The sequence below is a fragment of the Pelophylax lessonae genome (genome assembly GCF_965119305.1).
Source record: "Pelophylax lessonae genome assembly, chromosome: 6".
In the NCBI taxonomy this organism is placed as follows: domain Eukaryota; kingdom Metazoa; phylum Chordata; class Amphibia; order Anura; family Ranidae; genus Pelophylax; species Pelophylax lessonae.
In genome coordinates, this window is record NC_138773.1 from 237,318,848 (window position 1) to 237,339,996 (window position 21,149).

The 21,149-nt window shown below is 43.9% G+C and overlaps 1 protein-coding gene across 1 annotated transcript in view; it reads right to left on the minus strand.

Annotated features, from left to right (window-relative positions):
- UBE2E3 (ubiquitin conjugating enzyme E2 E3) overlaps nt 1-21,149 on the minus strand; it is a 110,322-nt gene that overhangs the window by 6,198 nt on the left and 82,975 nt on the right. Inside the window, exons 3-4 of the mRNA XM_082261949.1 lie at nt 14,359-14,491; nt 11,988-12,135 (exon numbers count right to left, since the gene is read on the minus strand). Coding sequence (XP_082118075.1) covers nt 11,988-12,135; nt 14,359-14,491 — 281 coding nt within the window. The remainder of the gene's footprint in view (nt 1-11,987; nt 12,136-14,358; nt 14,492-21,149) is intronic.

Consider the following 21,149-nt stretch of genomic DNA (forward strand, 5'->3'; position numbering starts at 1 on the left):
CACATATTAGAATGTTCAGAGTTTGGCGTCCTTGATGTCGATAGAAGCGAGAAAATCCCCCAGATGTAGGGACGCCACTGCCGTGCAAATGGACTCCATTCAAAACTTTTGTACCCACACAAAGCAGTTTAGCGCCTTGAGGTCCAGAATCGGACGTACCAGGGAACTGTAAACAGGTTTACTAAGCCAAAATCAGGACAATCACCCCATGAAGTAACAAGTTTTTCACTGCCCCAAAGTGACCCCGTAAGTGATCTGAGGGCAAGCGCAGGTTGGAAGGGAAGAACTATTCCAGAGGAAAAGACCGAAACTCGATCTTGTAGCCGGACCGAATGACTTTGTGGACCCACTTGACCTGTACCAGAGAGGTCCATGGATCCGGAATCAGTGACGACGTCCCCCCACCCAGGATACGTATGAGGGCTCCCCTACATGCAGAGGAAGCCCTGTGAGATCCTGAATGTAGTCATCCAAGGAAGCTCCAAACAGATGATCCCACACAAAGGGGAGATCAAATAATGCCTTCTTAGAAGTCTGGTCCACAGACCAACATTTCAGCCAGATAAGATGCTGAAGGACCACTGCTGATACAGACAGCCTAAAATCAAAATGAGCTGCATCCAAAGAGGCATCACAGATAAACTGTAGCCCCTAGATCAACTGATTTGCCAGCTTCACAAAGGCAGGGGGGGGGGGGGGGGGGAGTCTTTTCCCCTCCAGGTCCTGGCGTAAAAGTTTAGCACACTCATCAGAGTTTGCGACACCAGGGCAATAGTAAATACTGGCCTAAGTGCCGAACCAGCCATAGTGAAACATATGGCAGGCCATCAACAGGATCTTTAAAGGCAAATGACTCCTCAACCAGAATTAAGGTAGCTTTATTCAACCTGGAAATCGGCGAGTCCACTACAGGTGGGACAATCCACTTTTTAAGCAGGGAATCCTTATAAGGATATCGCATATCAAAATGCTAAGGGACCACAAGAGTGCGTTTTGGACAGCCCCATTGTTATGTGACAATGTTGTCAAATCAAGCAGGAAAGGGGAACACCCCTGCCACTGTGGAGGGCCTGTGGTGCCAAAAAGGGACTGGCGCCTCTGACGCAGCATCACCGCCATGTTTGAAATTTCATGCACTGACACAATCAGTGCATCCACCAGCACCCTTGCATGCGCGGCTGGAGGAGCAGAGGAAACATTCTCACTGAGCACTCAGGGTGCGTGGACGCAGACCCAGTAGGTTGACTTGCGTCCGCAGCGGTCAAAACAGATTCAGGTTCTGATGAACAGATGAGACCGGGGAGAGCGGTGGACCCTATATACTAAGGTCACCTGGAAAAAAATAATCAGGGGAGGGCCAGTGACTGTGATCCCAAATTCAGGGTCCACGAATAGAGCACCTACTGGAACCCGCAAAAAAAAAAAAAAAAAGAGGGGGGGGGGGGTCGCCCTATAAAACCCTCCATAGAGGCCCGCACAATAGTAAATAGCCCCCTTAAAAAGGGGGCTGCCCGCCATGACATGGACGCGCAGGCAAGTTATCCTGATGGTCCCACAGCGCTAAAAAGGAGTAGGTGCCCTCCACAATGTTGGCGGCATGGTTGTCATCAAAAATTTAAACTGCCCCCACAGCGCCACCCCTTCAAAAAGGGAGGTGCCAAGGCGGCCTCATGGCCTAGTAGGCCGCAACCTGCAGCCTCAATTTGTGTGGAGGCGTAGCCGAAAATGCACGCATCCCAGCCAGGTTCACTGGGCCCCCCCAACGGAGGCTGACTTGGCCGCGACCCAAACTATTGAGGATGCCCAGCCGTCTGGGCGTCAGTATCAGCGAAGCCGACCACCCAGGGGCAGCCGAGGGAAGGGTGGTTGCCCAAACGGAGTATAGTGGTTTCAGCCAACCTCACTGTGGCTGCCCCACATCGCTCCCGACCAGTAGGCCGCAAAGCCGCAGCCTAAATTTGGGCCGGATCTGGCCGCGTGAGGCGTGGACCCACGGGTGTCAAACCATCTGCTTTCCCAGCCCAACAACTGCAGCAGGGATCCCAGAGAATATCTCTGCCCTAGTCACCAATTCAGAGGGTAGAAGGGGAACCCTGCGCAACCCCCCATTGCACACCAGGAAAAATCCAGTCAGAAGCAACACCAGCAAGCCCCCCTCCTTAAGAGCATGTGGCAAAAGCCAGCTCATAACCTCACCTAGGAAGGGGAGGAAGAGGGGGGGTCAGTGACCACTGAATTTTCAGAGAGCTGGGGGGAGGGGAACTAGGGGGTCCCACCGTCCCAGGGAAGGGCCCAAATGCACCCCAAAACCCTTCAGGGGTAGAGGAGGAACAGCTACTTACCATACCAGGAACAACGTGGGCACCTCTACTGACAGACTACCGCTCCATCAGGATGTGAGTGGCTGTCGGACAGGAGGAACGCTGAGGCCAGGTCATATGCACCCTTGCGAGACGTTTAATTTGCAGGCCAGCCCCTGTCCAGTGGGGATAGGTCATGGCCAACCTAGCACGGAGTGGAGGTCTGTGGGCGCTCGCTCGCTGGCCAGACTGGATCTAGATTATCCAGTCCGTTGCCCAGTCTGGCAGTTGATAGTAGATTCTCACAGGAACAAAATAATTTAGGTAGGAAAAATTCCATTAAAAAGGAAAAAAAAAATGCCAGGACCAGAGATCCCAGCAAAGAACTAGGTCTTATTCTTGACTAGGCTTTCTTCTAACAGTACTTGAAACAAAACTAAGTGACTATAGCTGAGTGTGGGTGTATATCCCCTGGGATATGCTCCATAGGCATAGTCAAGATTGTTCCTGCCTAGTATCTACTCCTGTAGGGGGCAGTTTAACCCAATGGTTAAGAAGAATCAGGAGCTGTGTCCGTCAATGAACGAAAGAGAAAGTGAAGAGTTTCTGTGCTATAGGAAACATTTAGAAAAATGTACTTTTGTATGAAATTCCATCTAAAAAATAACATCGAGCTTTCTGGTATAACTATAGCCCAATAGCTGTATATTTGTAGTGAGATCTACGGCAGCCTTTTTTCAACAAGTGTGCTGTGGCCCCCCAGGGTGCTTTCTGTGATCTTCATGGGTCCCTTGGCAAAATATCTAAAAATTGGCCCAAATTGTCAAAAAATTGTCAACAAGCCAGCAAGTGGATCAAGACGGCTTTTCTGTTACACAAAACCATAGCTTTTTATTGTGAAGCATTACAACCGTGGGCATTGTGCGGGCCAACCGCTAGCATCCTAACAGCTGATGATGTCATTGGTTGATGAAGAGGATGTTGGGAGCCTGCACAGCATCTTGTTTGCCCTCCCCTGCCCCTCTAAGTTAGCACCGGGGTCACGTTAGCTGAGGTAGAAGAGAAACAATGCCATACTATTCTGTGCCAGTGTGAAAAGGTGTATTTGCTGTCCAAGAATAAATTCTCTCTAATGTTTGGTGTCCTGTGTGTGGATGCTGCTGTGTTACGTAAAACCATTTTCTTTTTTTACAATTTTTGTAAAGAGGTGTCTCCAGACTGTCCATAATTGTAAAGGGTGCCTTGACATAAAGTTTGAGAAACACTGAGCTAAGGCACTGCTGCCTCTGACTGCTAGTATTAGCAGTATTAGGAAAAGATTTGGCAACGTCAGCACTGTGATGCTTCCTATTCTCCTTGCTAGAGGCTCTGACATGAAGCACTGAGACACCTTGTACAGCAATGTATGAGTCAATAATGGGGAAAGATTAGCTGCAGGGAGATAACAGGCAATACCAGTGACAAGCCCTTTGTCCTCTCATTTTTTGACCACAGCTTTCAGTTTAGCTCCTCATTAAAAACTGATGAGTGGAGCTTCCCTTTATTTTTTTTATTGTTCACATTCTCAGTTTTTACATAAGTCACAGAGTGCGATTTTTAACTAAAAAAAGATCACTTTTTTAAAAGATCTTTAAAGCACTTCATGTACAGTTGGCAGTATAGTTATTTTAATAGACATTACTTAAAATTAAACCTACACCATCTGTTCTGCCCTGAAATTAGGAATGCAAGAACATAATTTACAGCACAAAGATATGCAATTCAAATTTTCAAGTATACTCAATGAAGCAAAGCTGTTTCAGAAACGATCATGACGGAAAGCATTCTTGCTTGTTGTAACATTTTCCAAGACAAATACACTATTTAGATTTGTTAAAGAATAAAAACAAGGTGCTGCTTTGCTGATCTGGTATTGAAGCTTATTTAGCAAACATACATTTTACACTTAAAAACCAGAAAAAATGGATTTTTGTAAAATCTTACCGTAAAATCCTTTTCTCTTAGCTCATTGACAGACGTAGTCCTCGGTGATACACCACCTTCGGGTTATGTTGCCTCCACAGGAGCAGGACTAGACAGGAAATTAAAATGCTCTGGCCACACCCTAGGGGCAGTCCCAGAGGGTATATCCTCTCTCTCTCTGCCTCAGCAAATCAGTTATGTCAAAAAGCAGTCTTTAGAAATTTTAACCCAACCCAACTCCAAAACAGAGGGGCGGGGACTACGTCTGTCAATGAGCTAAGAGAAAAGGATTTTACGGTAAGATTTTACAAAAATCCATTTTTCTCTAGCGCTCATTGACAGACGTAGTCCTCGGTGATACACCACCTTCGGGACGTCCCAGAGCAGTATCACAACTGAGGGGTGTGAAAATGAAATCAAATCCCAATCTAGAAGGCCCAACCGGTGCCAACTAGAAGTTTACAATGCTCATCCTTAATGATGAGACTCAACAAAAAAGAGAAAAAATTTTTTTTTTTTTTTTTTTTTTCCAAACAGAAAAAAACCCTCGAGGTAGACCACCGGTCTCCTCAAATTGCGGCCTGCAAAACCTTGCGGCCAAATGAGGCATCCGCCGATGCCGTCACATCAATCTTATAGAATTTTGTAAAGGTATGTACCGACGACCAGGTGGCCGCCTTACATACCTGGACCACTGACGCCTGATGGCGAAAGGCCCAGGAAGTACTGAGCGCTCGAGTGGAGTGCGCCCTAACAGGGAACGGAGGACTCTGACCATTAATAGAATAAGCCTGTACCACCGTTTGTCTAATCCATTTGGCAATGGTCGCGGCAGATGCAGGCAAACCCTTTCTGGGGCCATCCGTGATCACAAAAAGTGAATCCGTCTTACGGAAAGATTCCGTAGCTTTCAGGTATACCCTGATTGTCCGAACCACATCTAAGGAATGCAACGCATGTTCCCGATGATGCTTGGGCTGAGGACACAAGGAAGGTAGTACAATATCTTCATTCAGATGAAAATCTGAAACCACCTTAGGAAGAAAAGATGGCTTAGGATGAAGTACTACCTTATCCCTATGAATCACTAGGTATGGGGACTGGCATGATAATGCAGCCAGTTCTGACACCCTACGAGCAGAAGTAATAGCCACCAAGAAGGCCACCTTCTGGGATAAAGTAAGCAAGGGAATCTCCCTGATGTTTTCAAAGGGAGGTTTCTGTAGAACCGACAAAACCAAATTAAGATCCCAGGGCGGTAAGGGCGCGCGGACTGGAGGAGCCAGGTGCCGCACCCCCTGGATGAAATTCCGCACCAAGGATTTGGTAGCTAAAGGCTTCTGAAAGAAGATTGCTAATGCTGAAACTTGACCCTTGATGGTGCTCAAGGCTAGCTTCTGCTCAACCCCTTGTTGCAAAAAGGCCAATATTCGAGTCACCGAATAGGTACGTGGAGGAAATCCTAAAGATTCGCACCACGCAATATAAGTCTTCCATGTGTGATAATAGACTTTGCTGGAAGTCGCTTTCCTTGCTTTCATAAGGGTAGGAATGACTGAAGTAGACAAACCTCTGTCCTTCAGTACTTGGGTCTCAATGGCCAGGCCATTAAACCCAGCGACTGTAAAGCATGATGGTAAATTGGTCCTTGAGACCACAGACACTCCCTGAGACGAAGTTCCCACGGAACGTCTACGACTAACATGTCCAAGTCGGCCAGGCCGGCTTGAGGAGGCCAGCCTAGAATTTCTAGGACCACTGGCGCTGATAGAATCTGAACCAGGCGTCCCTAGAGGTATCTGGCCCCGACCATCCGAGAAAGTCTGGTCGTTTTCTGTTCCCACACATTTATCAGATACCTGATAGTTATCAGGAAAGGTGATCTTTTCTGGTTGAACCTCAGGGACCGAAGTCACCCGACTAGAGGCTACTTGGCCTATCTGGTCAACCAGATCCGATTCCTGTGAGGTATCGGGACTAATCTTAGGAAAAGGTAAAGGAAAAGATCTATTCAGGGAACGGTAACTACCGCTTCCTGTAGTACTTAGATGTTGGAAGGGAAGAATCGCACCGGTAGTAGTGGTTGATGCTCGATCTAATGTCCTGAATACCGGTGAAAACGTCCCCCCACCCTGAAACCGGGTGGGGGCGCACCTTCAGGCTGTGTACTCCTTTGCTTCGGGTTTGGCTGGGTTGGTCCTTTGCTTGTCCGACCAGCCCTTCTTGAACCCTCCTGGAGGAGTCTTGCCTTTCCCGCTAGTACCAGCCGGGCGCCCTTTATGGGCGGTAAAGAAAGGTCCTCGCTTGTTGCGAGGTCCCTTAGCTTTAGCAGCCTGTGGCAAAAAAGTGCTCTTGCCCCCAGTGGCATCCTTGATGATTTCATCTAGGTTGGCCCCAAATAGACGATTCCCCTGAAAAGGGAGATTAGTCAAGGTCTTTTTGGAACCTAGGTCAGCTGACCAGCATTTTAACCACAGCACACGTCTGAGGATCACCGCTGATTTAGATGCATGCCCTAATAAGGGAGTAGTGTCCAAGGCTGCGTCACAGATAAACTGTAGCCCTTGTATAATCTGTTCCATCAAATCAGATGTCTCCTGGGGAATATCTTTTCCCCTAAGATCTTGGCGTACCATTTTTCGCCCATTCCGTAAGTGTCTGGGAAACTAGACCAATAACAATTACTGGTCTAAATGCTGACCCTATCAGAGAGAAGATGGTGCGGGACTCTGCTTCCATCTTTCGATCCACCGGATCCTTAAAGGACGAAGTGTCCTCCACTGGAATAACCGTGGCTTTATTCAGCCTGGAAATAGGTGGATCCACCACTGGTGGTACCGTCCATTTCTTAATGATGGATTCCTCAAACGGATAGCGTCTAGCAATACGCTTGGAAATAGTAAAGGTACGTTTAGAATGCTCCCATTCTCCTTTAATCTGATTACCGAAACATTTAGGTACAGGAAAAACCTTCACCGTTTTGATGGGCTTATTAGTACCAAAGGGAATCTCTGTTTCAGTTGCCTCTGCCGGTAAAGCCTCAAGTTTTAAGGTTTCCTGCACTGCCACAACTAGTGCGTCCACCAATGCTTCTTCCTGAATTATAGCAGGAGAAGAAGCGTCCTCCTCACTGTCTGAGGGGGCTTTACCTGGGATAACAGCCCTTGCAGAGGAACCTGCAAACTGCAGTGACCATCTCTGAATCAGAGTCAGAGGTGTCAGATAGTATAGGGGTAGGCGGGGGTCGCTTCCTTGACCCCCGTCCCTGACAGGCCGCCTCCACCCGAGCCACCATAGACTCCAAAATTGCTGTAAATGACTCTATACGGCGGGTCCCGTGGCCCCCTCGAGGGAAACAGGTGGGGGAATATGTGTGGCAGGGTCCATGATAATTCCAGTCACTTCCTGGATAATATAATTCAAAAATAAAAAACTTTTTTTTTTTTTTTTCAGACCCCCAGCGCCACAAAAGCCCCTTAGTGTTACCTGCTAGGGATCCCTATCGATCGAGAGAGAGAGAGAGAGAGAGAGATAGACCCCCAGGCTCACCACTTGATGCTCAGAGTTTAACTGCAACAGGTTACAGCGCTGTCTTGACAAACAGGAAGTCTTTTGGCTGGCTGCCCAGGAAGAAAGGAGGCGGCTCCGCCCCTCTGCACGCCTTCCGGCGCCTCCCCCAAGCTCCACGAGGTGTTTGGATCACCTCAAACATGGCCGCCCCCATGCTGGAGACACGAGGCTACGCCAAAATGGCGGCTCGTGCGATCCAGCAAAAAAAAATGGCGGCGGCCTGTACTGAATAGCGGTGTGCTGCAGGGCACACAACACTCTCTCTGCATGGGGATATGGCGTGGTTGGCGGTACCGGCCCTGGCGGACCGCATGGCCATTCGGGAGGCCTGCTAATAGCTGGAGATCTGATTAGGAAGGCAGTCTACATGTCCGTGGCTTCTGACTGGTAGGTAGCTTATTCTTAACACCGTAAGATTCCCAGAATGCCACAGATTACATCTTTTTAACATGTATACAATTAGATTGTTAGCTCCCAAACCAAGCCTCCTGGCTTTTTGCACATAAAATCACACTCAAAGTAGGAGGATCTGTGTCATGTTATAGGATAGAGAGGGACTCTATCTTACTATACAGAGAGGGGCCCGCGTTCACCACAAGACCCGTCAGGGGAAAAGGGGGAACATACTACTCACCATACCGGAACCAGGCGGGCACCAACTCCTGACAGTACCCCTCTCCACCGGGGCGGGAGGGCTGTCGACCGATACGGACGCCGTGACTCATGGTCTTTGGCGTTTCAGCGAGACGTTTAACTCGCGTGGACAGTCCTTTAATGGGACTTTGTCGCGGCCGACCCAGCGCGGAGCTATGGCCTGCACGCGCTCGTAGGCTGAACTGGGGTGACCACCGGATCTCAACATCCAGCCCGTCGCCCAGTTCAGCTTTCTTGCTTGAAGATCTCACAGGAACACTGGAGAAAAAAAGCTGTCTAAAAAATCCTTTAAGAAAAAATTCTTGCCAGGACCTAAGATCCCAGCAAGGTATCTAGGTCCTTACTCCTAACTAGACAGAAAATAACTGATTTGCTGAGGCAGAGAGAGAGAGGATATACCCTCTGGGACTGCCCCTAGGGTGTGGCCAGAGCATTTTAATTTCCTGTCTAGTCCTGCTCCTGTGGAGGCAACATAACCCGAAGGTGGTGTATCACCGAGGACTACGTCTGTCAATGAGCGCTAGAGAAATTTAGATAATTGTAAAAGCTAGTGGAATCAAATATTTTCCTCTGATTTCAGGCCATTGCCTCAAAAGTTCTGCCAAGTTTAAGAAATGTAACGGTATCAAATGCATTCAAGTGGGAATTACAAATAACTTATTCTGCATAGACATATTGTAGAGACACCAAAACTCTAGACAAAAAAAAAAAAAAAAGTGTAATACGTAAAACATATAACAGCAGTTTAAGTTTTCTTTTCCAGCATGCACTGTTTAAGGCTCTATCCACACAATGGAGTTACAGATTTTTCCCGCGATCCAAAATCGCTGCAAATCTCGGGATGTGCTTGAGATCTCTGTTCCTTCCAATCGGGGTACAATTTTGCCCCGATTATCACCCGACGAATTGCTGTAAATTGTGCAAACAGAATTGGGGGATGCCTGTCACCCAAAACAAGTTCCGGAACTTTTGGGCGACAGGCGCCCCACGATTTTGTTTGCACAATTCTCCCGTGATTGTCACCCAAAGAATTGCAGTAAAATCACACAAACAGAATCACGGGACGCCTGTTGGGTGACGGGCATCCCCCAATTCCATTTGCGCGATTTTACAGCGATTCGTCGGGCAACAATATGGGCAAAATTGTGCCACAAATAGGGTGCCATTGGAAGCAACAGGGATCGCAAGCGTGTCCCGCGATTTACGGCAATTCCACATGGTGTGAATGGAGCCTAAAAGAAAAACACATAATATATTTTAGACTAGTCTTTACTTATATATGTGTGTAGGGGATACAAAGAATGCAAAGCTCATAGTATAGATCTGATCCAGAGTAGACTTTTCCCATTAACACATACAATGAACCCAAAATTATGAGAAAACACGTGCAAGTAAATTTTCACCTTTAGGGCAGATACTGTGTATAGGCAACCTGAATTAAAGAAAGCCTTTGCTGAGAAATACTGTCATTGCTAACATCCTTCCAAAAATACCAGTCTGGTGGCTGTCTCTGTTTTCAATGCTTTGAGCTCCTGACCTGGTACAAGAATGCAAATCATGAAATTCAGAACATCTAGATCAGGGATAGGCAACATCAGCACTTCAGCTGTTTTGAACTACAAGCCCCATAGGGCATTGCAGGACTCCAAAGACCACAGTCATGACTCAAAGCAGAGGGGATTTGTAGTTTCACCACAGTTGGAGTGAAAAGTTGCTTACCCCTGTGACCTATAGGCTTACACTAGACTTTCAGGTCACATGGCAGCCTTCATACTTCCTTTAAAACCCAGCTCTAGCTAAAACGTTTTCCTATTAATTGATCTTCTCATTATTTATAAGACCGTGCTAGGGGAATTTTTCCCATGCTTCCTATCCATTTGACAGGCACCGGACAACAGGAAGGGATGGGAAAATTACCAGATATTATTTAAAGTGACCCTTGCTATTCCAGTTGCTATCCCATCTAACAGTACCTGTGCATAGAGGATTCTGTAAGCTCTTTGGTTGTACCCTTTAGGTCACAGATATTTAGCAATCTCTAGACAGCAGCTGTGAGTTTGTGTAAAAATCCACTTTATTTTCAGAAGTAGGTCAGCATTTATTCTGCCCGAATACAATGACATCATCTCTCTAATTAGCTTGAATTATTATTTTTTTTTTTTTTTTTTATTTGTTTCCTATAGAATGACAGTTTGCTGCTCTATGCTATGATTTGAGCTGAGAGCCGTCATTCACACTGACACTGGTAAACCTGTGTTTTAGAAATTTCTAAAGTTTTATTTAAAATTGTATCTGTCATCTAGAATTGTAATCTATCTGCTAACAGAACAGAGCCTTGGGGGCAAGCTGCACATGCTCAGTTGGGTGTGTATTGCTAGAGAGGTTTTTTTTTTCTTGGGAGAATGCATGTGATCAGCACAGGGCCAATCAACACTGTCCAGACAGAGGGTCAGGGATCCTGCAACCTCATAGGACAGTCAGGGGAAAATGAAAACTCCTCACAAAAGCTTTAACTAGACACAAGACTGCTATATACTGCTGATGAAAAAAGGAATTGAGCAGTTTATATTTACTAAAATAATTGCATTTCCATGGTTTGTGTACTGCGGGAGACCAGATATAATGAATGTCCTGTGTTTATTAACACTTTAAGTTTTGGCTGGATTTGGATTTTTAAAGAAAACCTCACACAACAAGACTTCTATATACTGGTAAACTTTTTATCTTCTTGACTTAAGCTTTCCTTTAACTAGCATACTCTGCCAGAAAGACAACATTCACTGCAAACAAGATGTAATGCGAATGGAAAGTAAATGCCAGGCCTATAGGTCTACTCATTTTAATTTTCCATTTAAAAGAAAAAATGCAATTAAAATTGTAAAAATTCACACTATTCATGTGCCCTAGACAAAACAAATATTTTTAGCTCTACATTTTTTGTAACTTTAGCATTACCATGGCATGAACTTTTACTATGCTGTATGCTTGAAGTCATAAAAGAGATTTATAAGGCAGCAACATGATGAAATACTGGGCCTGGGCATTTTTAAGCTGTTCTGCTAAACTAAACTGTCAATAAATCAGCATCAGAGGGGGAAAAAAAAAAAAAAAGAAGAATTGCAAAGAATATCACGTGCTAGAACTATATCTGCTCCCTCCAATAATCCTTAAAATTAATTAAACCAGTATTCCCAAGAACAAATAAAAAGTAGTAAGCAGAAAATCTTAGGATCTTTCTGTCATCAACTAACGGAACCACCTGGGTTCAAAAACAGCTATCATGCTGTCTTGAATAACAAAAAAAAGATATGATATACTGTATATATCTCCCAGAACATTGTGTTGTATTGAGAAGGATTAGGATAGGGTCATCAGGTCCAAATCACACCAAATTTGCACACAACAGTCACTTCATAAGACATATATAATCACAAAAAGACAAATTTGGATTTCAGCAAACCTGTGAGAATTTCACATTAAGTACATGATGGGTATACATACCAGGGTTACAGTCTGTCAGAAGGGAACAAATAGATAGCAAAACTTTTGATATAGTCAGTGCTGGACTCCAGTTGTCCTTCAGAATATCCAAGCAGATTACTCCTTGGCTGTTGATATTACAGTGATAGATTCTGGTGCGGAACGTAACCTGGAAAAAACGTGTTACTGTTGAGCACATAGATCAAAAGGAATCTCAACTTTGTAAAATCTGGGATATTGTGAAATTCTGAATATTTCAAATTGGGAGCAGGATTATTCAGTCCCAAACAAGTATCCATGAAATGACAACAATCTTTGGGGCGTATTATGGGCCACATTTATATGCCAGAAGTAAATCAAATACCATTAAAAAAACTCACAAGCCACAACACTTGTGGCCGATGAGATCTTATTTGTAGGTGAAAGTTATGTTTGTGAGTCAAAGCATCATGCTGTCATTTCCTATAGGTTCCATTTACTTCACATATTTAATAATGAAGAGGAAAGCATCCATAGCTTGCTTCCAAAAACTTTATTGAATAATCAAATTTTACACTATAGCAAAATTCATCATGCTGTCATTTCATATAGATTACCATGCAGTCTCTGGGTCTCAAATTTGCCATAGGCCAAACATTTTTTAATAAAAAAATAAAAATGTCATGCAGCAATAAAGTATTTGGATGCAAACCAAAGAGTACCCAGTTACTCCTCCTTTGTACATGGTAAGCCAAAATGAATGCAAGTGGCACTATACTTTGAGAATCTTTACACAAAGAGGCTCCCAGTCCTCCTACCTAAAATTCATGTGGGTGTTCAAGTGTTTTACGCACATTCCCACTACCAGTCCTCTTTGAGACAACCAAATTGAATATAGGTTGTGTTATAGGCACTTCTAAGTTTTGTAAAGGCTTTAAAATGTGGGAACTTCTCTTGTGAGCAACCTGAAGTAATTTCAATAGGAAAAAAAGAAAATTTTGCCATGGTGCACATGCAAAATTCAAATGCTGCCAAACCTGAGAGCAAGCTCAGCAATCTTTTCGAGGCTGGACACATCTTAAGCCTCATACACACTATTAGTTTGATAGCTCAGGTCGGAGCCACTGTGCTAATTATTCAATGATAATACAGTGATCTCCCGTGCTGCTCTGACAGAACACTCCAGTCAGCACTCTCAGCCATTGGCTGAGAGCGCAGATCAGAATCTGATCGGCAGACCTTTTTCAGTCATGCCCCTTCGACAGAAGCCGGCCGGCTCCTGACAGACCTGCTGCAGCACACACAGGCCAAATGTCATCCGGTTTCTATAGAATCGGCTAAGGACTTTTGGCCCCATACATAATGGGATACTTGAAAAAATGATTTGAATCATCAGCTGTTAAAGCACTTTAGGATCATGTACTTTATTGTGCAATAAAAGGCTGTATGATGACCAAATGTGAACAGGCAGCACTTAATAGAATAGGGATCTTGAGTGTTCTGGGTAAAACACATCATCACCCAGGTGTGAATGGGATTTTAAAGATTGGGAGTCATAATTGTCAAATGCACAACTTTATTGACATTTCAAAAAATAAATGTGCTTGCACAGAAACTGTACCCCTTCCCTTTAAAGAAATGGGAACAGTTTCACACATTGCTTTATAACCACAAATTAGCCAGGCTGGTGGTAAACTTGCAAAAGTTTTTAGTAATGCACAAATTTTAACCAAGATGGGCAGACAACTTTTTCCTAAGGAGATAAATTAACCTTAAATTGGAATATCAATGTTTCCTACAGGCAGCAACTAAATCATTCCCATAAGCAGCAAACAACAGACATATTAAAAAACCAGCAACTTGGAACACATTACGACCCCATATATGGCTGTACAAATACTTTCGCCCTCTTACTAGAAACTGCATTAAGTGTCATATTATTTCTAGCTGTGCTAGATTTAAAAATACTAAAAAGTCTTATCCCATGCTTCTATATTTGTCTCCCACAGCCAGTTTTAGTATTACTGGCAATAAGAATTTCAGTGTCACTGATCCAAGACACGGGACTGTTATTATGGAGATTTTCATAGTTCCCTTTATCCTTTGGCTTGTTGCTTCTTTTAAATTTACAGCTGAAAATGTGCTGGCTTAGTTAAATAGGAAAAAATGGAGAAGTCAAAAGACGCAGCCTCCTGTTTGAATAACACAAATTAAATTTTGTGTTATCCAAGTTTTTTCACTGGATGGGGAATGTCTGTCTATGAGTTATGAGTTTAGTAATAATTTACAATATTCGTGGTTCCAAAGGCTGCCAGAGTAGCAGAATGCTCCAAGATAAGATCACTTTACACAGAGACTACAAGACCGCAAGATAAGCATTTGATCAAATAATAATGCAGCGTTCAGGATTTACCTTTGGTGGCTTAAAAGGATAATCAGAAGAAAACGTGATATCCAAAAAAAATACTCCTCCCTCATATACAGATCCTGGGGGTCCGAGAATTGTTGACCTCCATTCATATATGTTGTCTCCCTTAGGACCGGCACTGTAAAAAGGAGAAAAATTAAGTAAAATGTTATAAAAGTTTTCCATATTCATCAAAATACCCGAATACAGCCATCTGATATTTAAACATTTTGGAGACAAATATTTAAAGCGGACCTGTACTCAAAATCTTTCTTATTTCTGTCTGTGCCAGAAAAGAATTAATGTTCAGGCAGAGACATTGATCAGCTATCGCTGCCTGAAAGTCTGTCCAACAAGCTCAGTAATAATCTTGTGTCATTACTTACGTGAGCCCAATACAGCATTTTCTGTAGAAAAGGTATTACACGGCCTCTTTTACTGTTAAAGAATATAGAAGAGCTGGACAGTCCAATACAGCATTTTCTGTAGAAAAGGTATTACACGGCCTCTTTTACTGTTAAAGAATATAGAAGAGCTGGACAGTCATGATATCTGGATGTCATTATTGAAGTAAAAGGTTTACCTTAAAAATACATTACACTTTATTCAGAAAGCGGAAACAGCTAAAGCTGTTGGGATAAATACTAATGGCCCTGTAAGGTGGAAAGTGTATTTCTTGTGAACCATTTTCGTATGAGCATTTGCCAGTTCTAAGCTACTGACCTACAAATGAGCAGTAGCCCTTAGTCTTTAAAACAAAGGCTTCATTCACACCTGGGCGTAGCGATTTACTAGCCCTTTTCTGGCCTTTTTAAAGCCTTTTTGCAACGTTTTACAAGCTTTTTTTAAAAAGCATTTTAGAAGTGTATTACAAGCGTTTTACAGCTTTAGCCATTTTTATTTAGCCAATAGAAAGCACTAGAGGGAGGATAGGGAGTGGAAATTAGGGGTGGAGAGCTGCGATTTGAGCAAAAAACGCTCAGAAAACAGTCAAATCAGGCGTTTCCATTGAAGTCTATTGGGCCAAAAACAATTGTAATCTGCCAAAAAGAAGCTCACATACTTTTGCTTTAGGTGACAGATCGCACAGATGTGAACAGGGGCCATTGAAATTAATCGGATTTGGCTTAAGTGTTTCAAAGCTATAAGCTTCAAGCAGAAAATCAATCGGGTGTGAACAGAGTGTAATGACATAACAAAGAGAGGCCAGGATCATCTTGTGAAATTTGGAACAAGCAAGCACTATCCATGAAAAAAGAAAAGGTTTTTTTTTCCAGGGCCAGGAAAGATCTGTCCCATCACCATGAATAAACTTGAGAAGTTATGCACCAGTCATAGCTTTTTTTTTTCTTTTTTTGTCACAATGCACAATGTCTTCTTAGGTTTGATATACTTGTAACTGTGCCAAATACCCACAAAAGATCAAGGCTCCAGCCTTACTGCTAAATATACACCAAACATGGATTTTAGTTTACTTGTCAAAGAGTTGTTGTACACCAGCACATCTACATTTTTTTTTATTATTCTTTAAGCATTTTAAGCATACATTAAAAAAAAGAAAAAGATCAAATGTGCATAAATATATGGAGTAAAGGCCTAGAGGGTAATCACACCTTTCTAAACCCAACATAAGCCTACCCACAACACACAAACAAAATGAAGAAATGGTATTGTATAAAAGCATACCAGGAACAAAGAAAATCTAATATGGTGTCCTCAAGACACATCATAGGGATCAACCTCAGTATTTGAAATAGTAGAAAATGGGTGTCTAAGAACATTTCACCTAGACAAGTGGCACTATCAGTACAATATTAGGCACATCAATGGGATCACCCATGCAGGGTTCGCCTGTCACCTGTACATATTGGAGAGAGGGCTAAACCAATCAGAGAAAAGTAAAAAACAAAAAACCAACCCATACAGGAAGCATGGGGAAAAGGGGGGGGGGGGGGGTATGAGGGTATGTCAGAATTTAAGGTAGGCATTACAGGACACCTGGGAACTCATGTGGTGCTCCGCCTGTGTGGGGTGATCAAAGGGTTGCCCTGCAAAACTTCTGGCCCAGGATGCCCCCCTACTTCAGGTCGGGGCTTAGATGGCTAGATAAGCTGTATAGTCTGCCGAGACACACCTACATTTATGATCTGTCTGCCCCTGCCATACTATAAAGAATAGGAAGACAAAATACTTTTTAGAGCCTGTAGTTCTACAAAATCCATGCTACTTTTTCCATCTCCAGTCAGATTAATAACATTTTCAACACAGTGCACCAAGTAATGGACAACTTTCCCTATCCTGAATCATCTGTATCTCAGTTTTCCCTAAAAGGGCAACTCCAGGAGAAAAAAAAAAAAAAAAAAAAAAAAAAAAAAAAAAAACACCCTTGCAGTGGGGCCTTGCTGTACTGCAAGGGTTAATTGCTTGCTATGCCAAAGGGGTTTCACAAGTGGCTCTATCACTTGTCTCCTTGCTCCAGCACTGGACCCTCCTCTGCCTGCAGTTCCAGTCTGTGAGAGGAGCCTTTGCATCATTACGTACACTACAGGAACATCAACCATGTATGGTACATAGAGGAGGCTGGAATGCAGCTAGAGTTGGTTGCATCTCTGGAGGGAACCTAATGGAGCAAGGAGTAAGGTAAGCATTTAATCCTCAAGAGTGGATTTTTTTTTTTTTTTCTGGCCTTGGGCTTGAAGTCTTAAAGGAGTTGTAAAGTCAGGAAGTTTTTTTTATCCTAATGCATTAAAATAAAAAGCTTTCTGTGTGTAGCAGCTCCCCCAGCAACCCCTAATACTTACCTGTGCCCCATCTCTATTCAGCAATGTCCATGAGTCCCTTGGCAGTCCTGGGACTCTCCCTCCTGATTGGCGGAGAAAAAGTCATTGGCTCCCATGGCTGTCAACGTCAGTGAGCCAATCAGGAGAGAGAGAGAGAAAGGGCAGTGGCAAATGGCAGCTCAGTGCCTGAATGCACACACGGAGCTGGCAGCTTGGCTCAGGTGCCCCCATAGCAAGCTGCTTGCTGTGGGGGGCACTCGATAGGAGGGAGGGGCCAGGAATGAAGGGCCAGGGGCAGAAACGAGGGGCCAGGAACGAGGGACCCGAGAAGAGGAGGATTCGGGCTTCTCTGTGCAAAACCAACTGCACAGAGCAGGTAAGTATAACATGTTTGTTGTTTAAAAAAAAAAAAAAAAGTTAGACTTTAAAATCACTTTAATACAAACCACGTTTGAAGGCAATTTCCCAAGATAACATAGGAAACTGCCACGGCTTACTTGTTTTAAAAAAAGGTAAATCCTTGTCTTGTCTTCACTATCTAATAAGCAACTGGTCTGAACAAGCACTCAGCCTGGAAGTATTAGGACACCTGAAATTCAAATTTGTTTTAGGCTGCATTCACATGTCAGCTTATAATCGCGGGCAGAACCGCCGCGGTTCCGCCCGCGATTCGGAGATTTATTGCAAATCGTGGGACGCCTAGCGTTGCCCGTTGATTTGCAATAGCCCCCCATACGCCGAGCGATGTTGCCGCGATTTACGCCCGCCGAATCGCGGCAACATCGCGCAAACAAAATCGCGGGATGCAATACGCTCCAAAAAAGTACAAGAGCTTCTTTGGAGCGTATTGCGTTCCGCGATTTTGTTTGCGCGATGTTGCCGCGATTCGGCGGGCGTAAATCGCGGCAACATCGCTCGGCGTTTGGGGGGCTATTGCAAATCAACGGGCAATGCTAGGCGTCCCGCGATTTGCAATGAATCTCCGAATCGCGGGCGGAACCGCGGCGGTTCTGCCCGCGATTATAAGCTGACATGTGAATGCAGCCTTAGAGTGTCCCGTCAAACTCGTTCTGGGTCAGAGATCCAACTAAATTGTTAGGACATGATCAAAACATGACTTCAAGTGTTATTAACTTCTTGAGACATCACGGTTTACACAGTGTGCTGTGTCTTTTTTAGGTGTGTCACTCCCTAGTATTCAGTCCCTGAAAATGGACAATGCTGTGTTTCCATCTTCTGTGTGGCTACACTGCCTTGCAGGGTGCCATAGACCCCCACCATAGTAACTCTTACAAGTTGCCTCGTGTTTGCTGGCTCCATACACTGAAACACATAAACAGTTCTTCAACTCAGGATTGCAAGCAACCCCCTCTCCCCCATTCAATTGCCAGTGACCATCAAGACCTGTAATGTATAACTGTAGCCTGGACATTGAAGATCAAGTGACAGGGCTATGATGCGCCACGGTGTGCTCCCCAACTGGAAGTTCAGGGATGCTGCACTGAGATGCAGAGCAAGCAGCTTCCACAGCCTCAACTCAGGATTGCAAGCAACCCCCTCACCCCCGTTCAATTGCCAGTGACCATCAAGACCTGTAATGTATAAGTGTAGCCTGGACATTGAAGATCAAGTGACAGGGCTATGATGCCCAACTGGAAGTTCAGGGATGCTGCACTGAGATGCAGAGCAAGCAGCTTTCACAGCCTAAAATGTAAGGGACTGCAAATACAATTTGAACAAGCCAATATGGTCTAAGTTTTCTTAATGGTCTCAAAAGGATTACTGTAAATAAAGATGAGGGTTCAATTCTACTTTTAGTGGACAACCTCTGAGTTAGCACAATGGTGAGTGCCGCGGGCAGCAAGACAGGTATTTACTTTTGCTGTAACACAATAGTATAATAAAAAAAATGTAAAACAGAAGGAGGCAGGACTCAAAGACTGGAACCTTCATTAAACTTTGTCATTGCTCTCTGGTGCCTTCATTGGAGATTTCTCCTTACTGCCACAGTGACAAGCTGTCACCATTACAGTCGGTGAGGGAATATCTCCACATACATCTTTAAGAACATATTCAAAATTAGTTAAAATATATTGAGAATACAAAAGCATCAACCCCTCATTTCTGTATGGTACCATTTACTCACAATTTCTGCAATTTACACCACCTACTATTTTCAACATGCACCATTTTTATGGTTAAAAAGGAAAAAATGTAAATACATTCTAGTGTAATTAAAAAATGCAACTTGTCTAAAACAATGAAAGACATTGGTTGTATAGACAGACTGCAAAGACCTCCTACACTCTTGTAAGGCCATAAGTACAACTCTTCAATGCTAACAACTTTCAAATGATGCCATCTAAAGCTTTATTTAATAAAGTACTTGAAAACTGCAACAACTGAATCATTTTCTTCAATTATTCTAAAATAGCAGCGATGTTTCAGACTTCGGATTTTCATTAAATCAAAGCATATCTTGTCATTTCATCTAGATCTTATTTGGCAGTTTATTTCATGTCCAGCTCTACCTGCACTCAGTCTTTGAAGGTGTCATCTATATGCTCACTGGAGATGAAGAGGAGTTGATGACATGCAGCCTATTTAGACTCATTTGATTATCTGAGCAGTTTCAGATTAATATTGCAAACCGTGTCGGATTTAGAATTTAACAGCTGCAAAAAATCTTAAGTAAGATGTAAACAACCTTCATTTAGAGAACATACAGTGGGTACGGAAAGTATTCAGACCCCCTTAAATGTTTCACTCTTTGTTATATTGCAGCCATTTGCTAAAATAATTTAAGTTCATTCTTCTTCCTCATGAATGTACACATAGCACCCCATACTGACAGAAAAACACAGAATTGTTGACATTGTTGCAGATTTATTAAAAAAGAAAAACTGAAATATCACATGGTCCTAAGTATTCAGACCCTTTGCTGTGAGACTCATTTAACTCAGGTGCTTTCCATTTCTTCTGATCATCCTTGAGATGGTTCTACACCTTCTTTTGAGTCCAGCTGTGTTTGATTATACTGATTGGACTTGATTAGGAAAGCCACACACCTGTCTATGTAAGACCTTCCAGGTCACAATGCATGTCAGAGCAAATGAGAATCATGAGGTCAAAGGAACTGCCTGAAGAGCTCAGAGACAGAATTGTGGCAAGGCACAGATCTGGCCAAGGTTACAAAAAGATTTCTGCTGCACTTAAGGTTCCTAAGAGCACAGTGGCCTCCATAATCCTTAAATGGAAGACGTTTGGGACGACCAGAACCCTTCCTAGAGCTGGCCGTCCGGCCAAACTGAGCTATCGGGGGAGAAGAGCCTTGGTGAGAGAGGTAAAGAAGAACCCAAAGATCACTGTGGCTGAGCTCCAGAGATGCAGTCAGGAGATGGAAGAAAGTCAACCATCACTGCAGCCCTCCACCAGTCGGGGCTTTATGGCAGAGTGGCCCGACGGAAGCCTCTCCTCTGTGTAAGATACATGAAAGCCCGCATGGAGTTTGCTAAAAAACACCTGAAGGACTCCAAGATGGTGAGAAATAAGATTCTCTGGTCTGATGAGACCAAAATAGAACTTTTTGGCCTTAATTCTAAGCGGTATGTGTGGAGAAAACCAGGCACTGCTCATCACCTGTCCAATACAGTCCCAACAGTGAAGCATGGTGGTGGCAGCATCATGCTGTGGGGGTGTTTTTCAGCTGCAGGGACAGGACGACTGGTTGCAATCGAGGGAAAGATGAATGCGGCCAAGTACAGGGATATCCTGGACAAAAACCTTCTCCAGAGTGCTCTGGACCTCAGACTGGGCCGAAGGTTTACCTTCCAACAAGACAATGACCCTAAGCACACAGCTAAAATAACGAAGGAGTGGCTTCACAACAACTCCGTGACTGTTCTTGAATGGCCCAGCCAGAGCCCTGACTTAAACCCAATTGAGCATCTCTGGAGAGACCTAAAAATGGCTGTCCACCAATGTTTACCATCCAACCTGACAGAACTGGAGAGGATC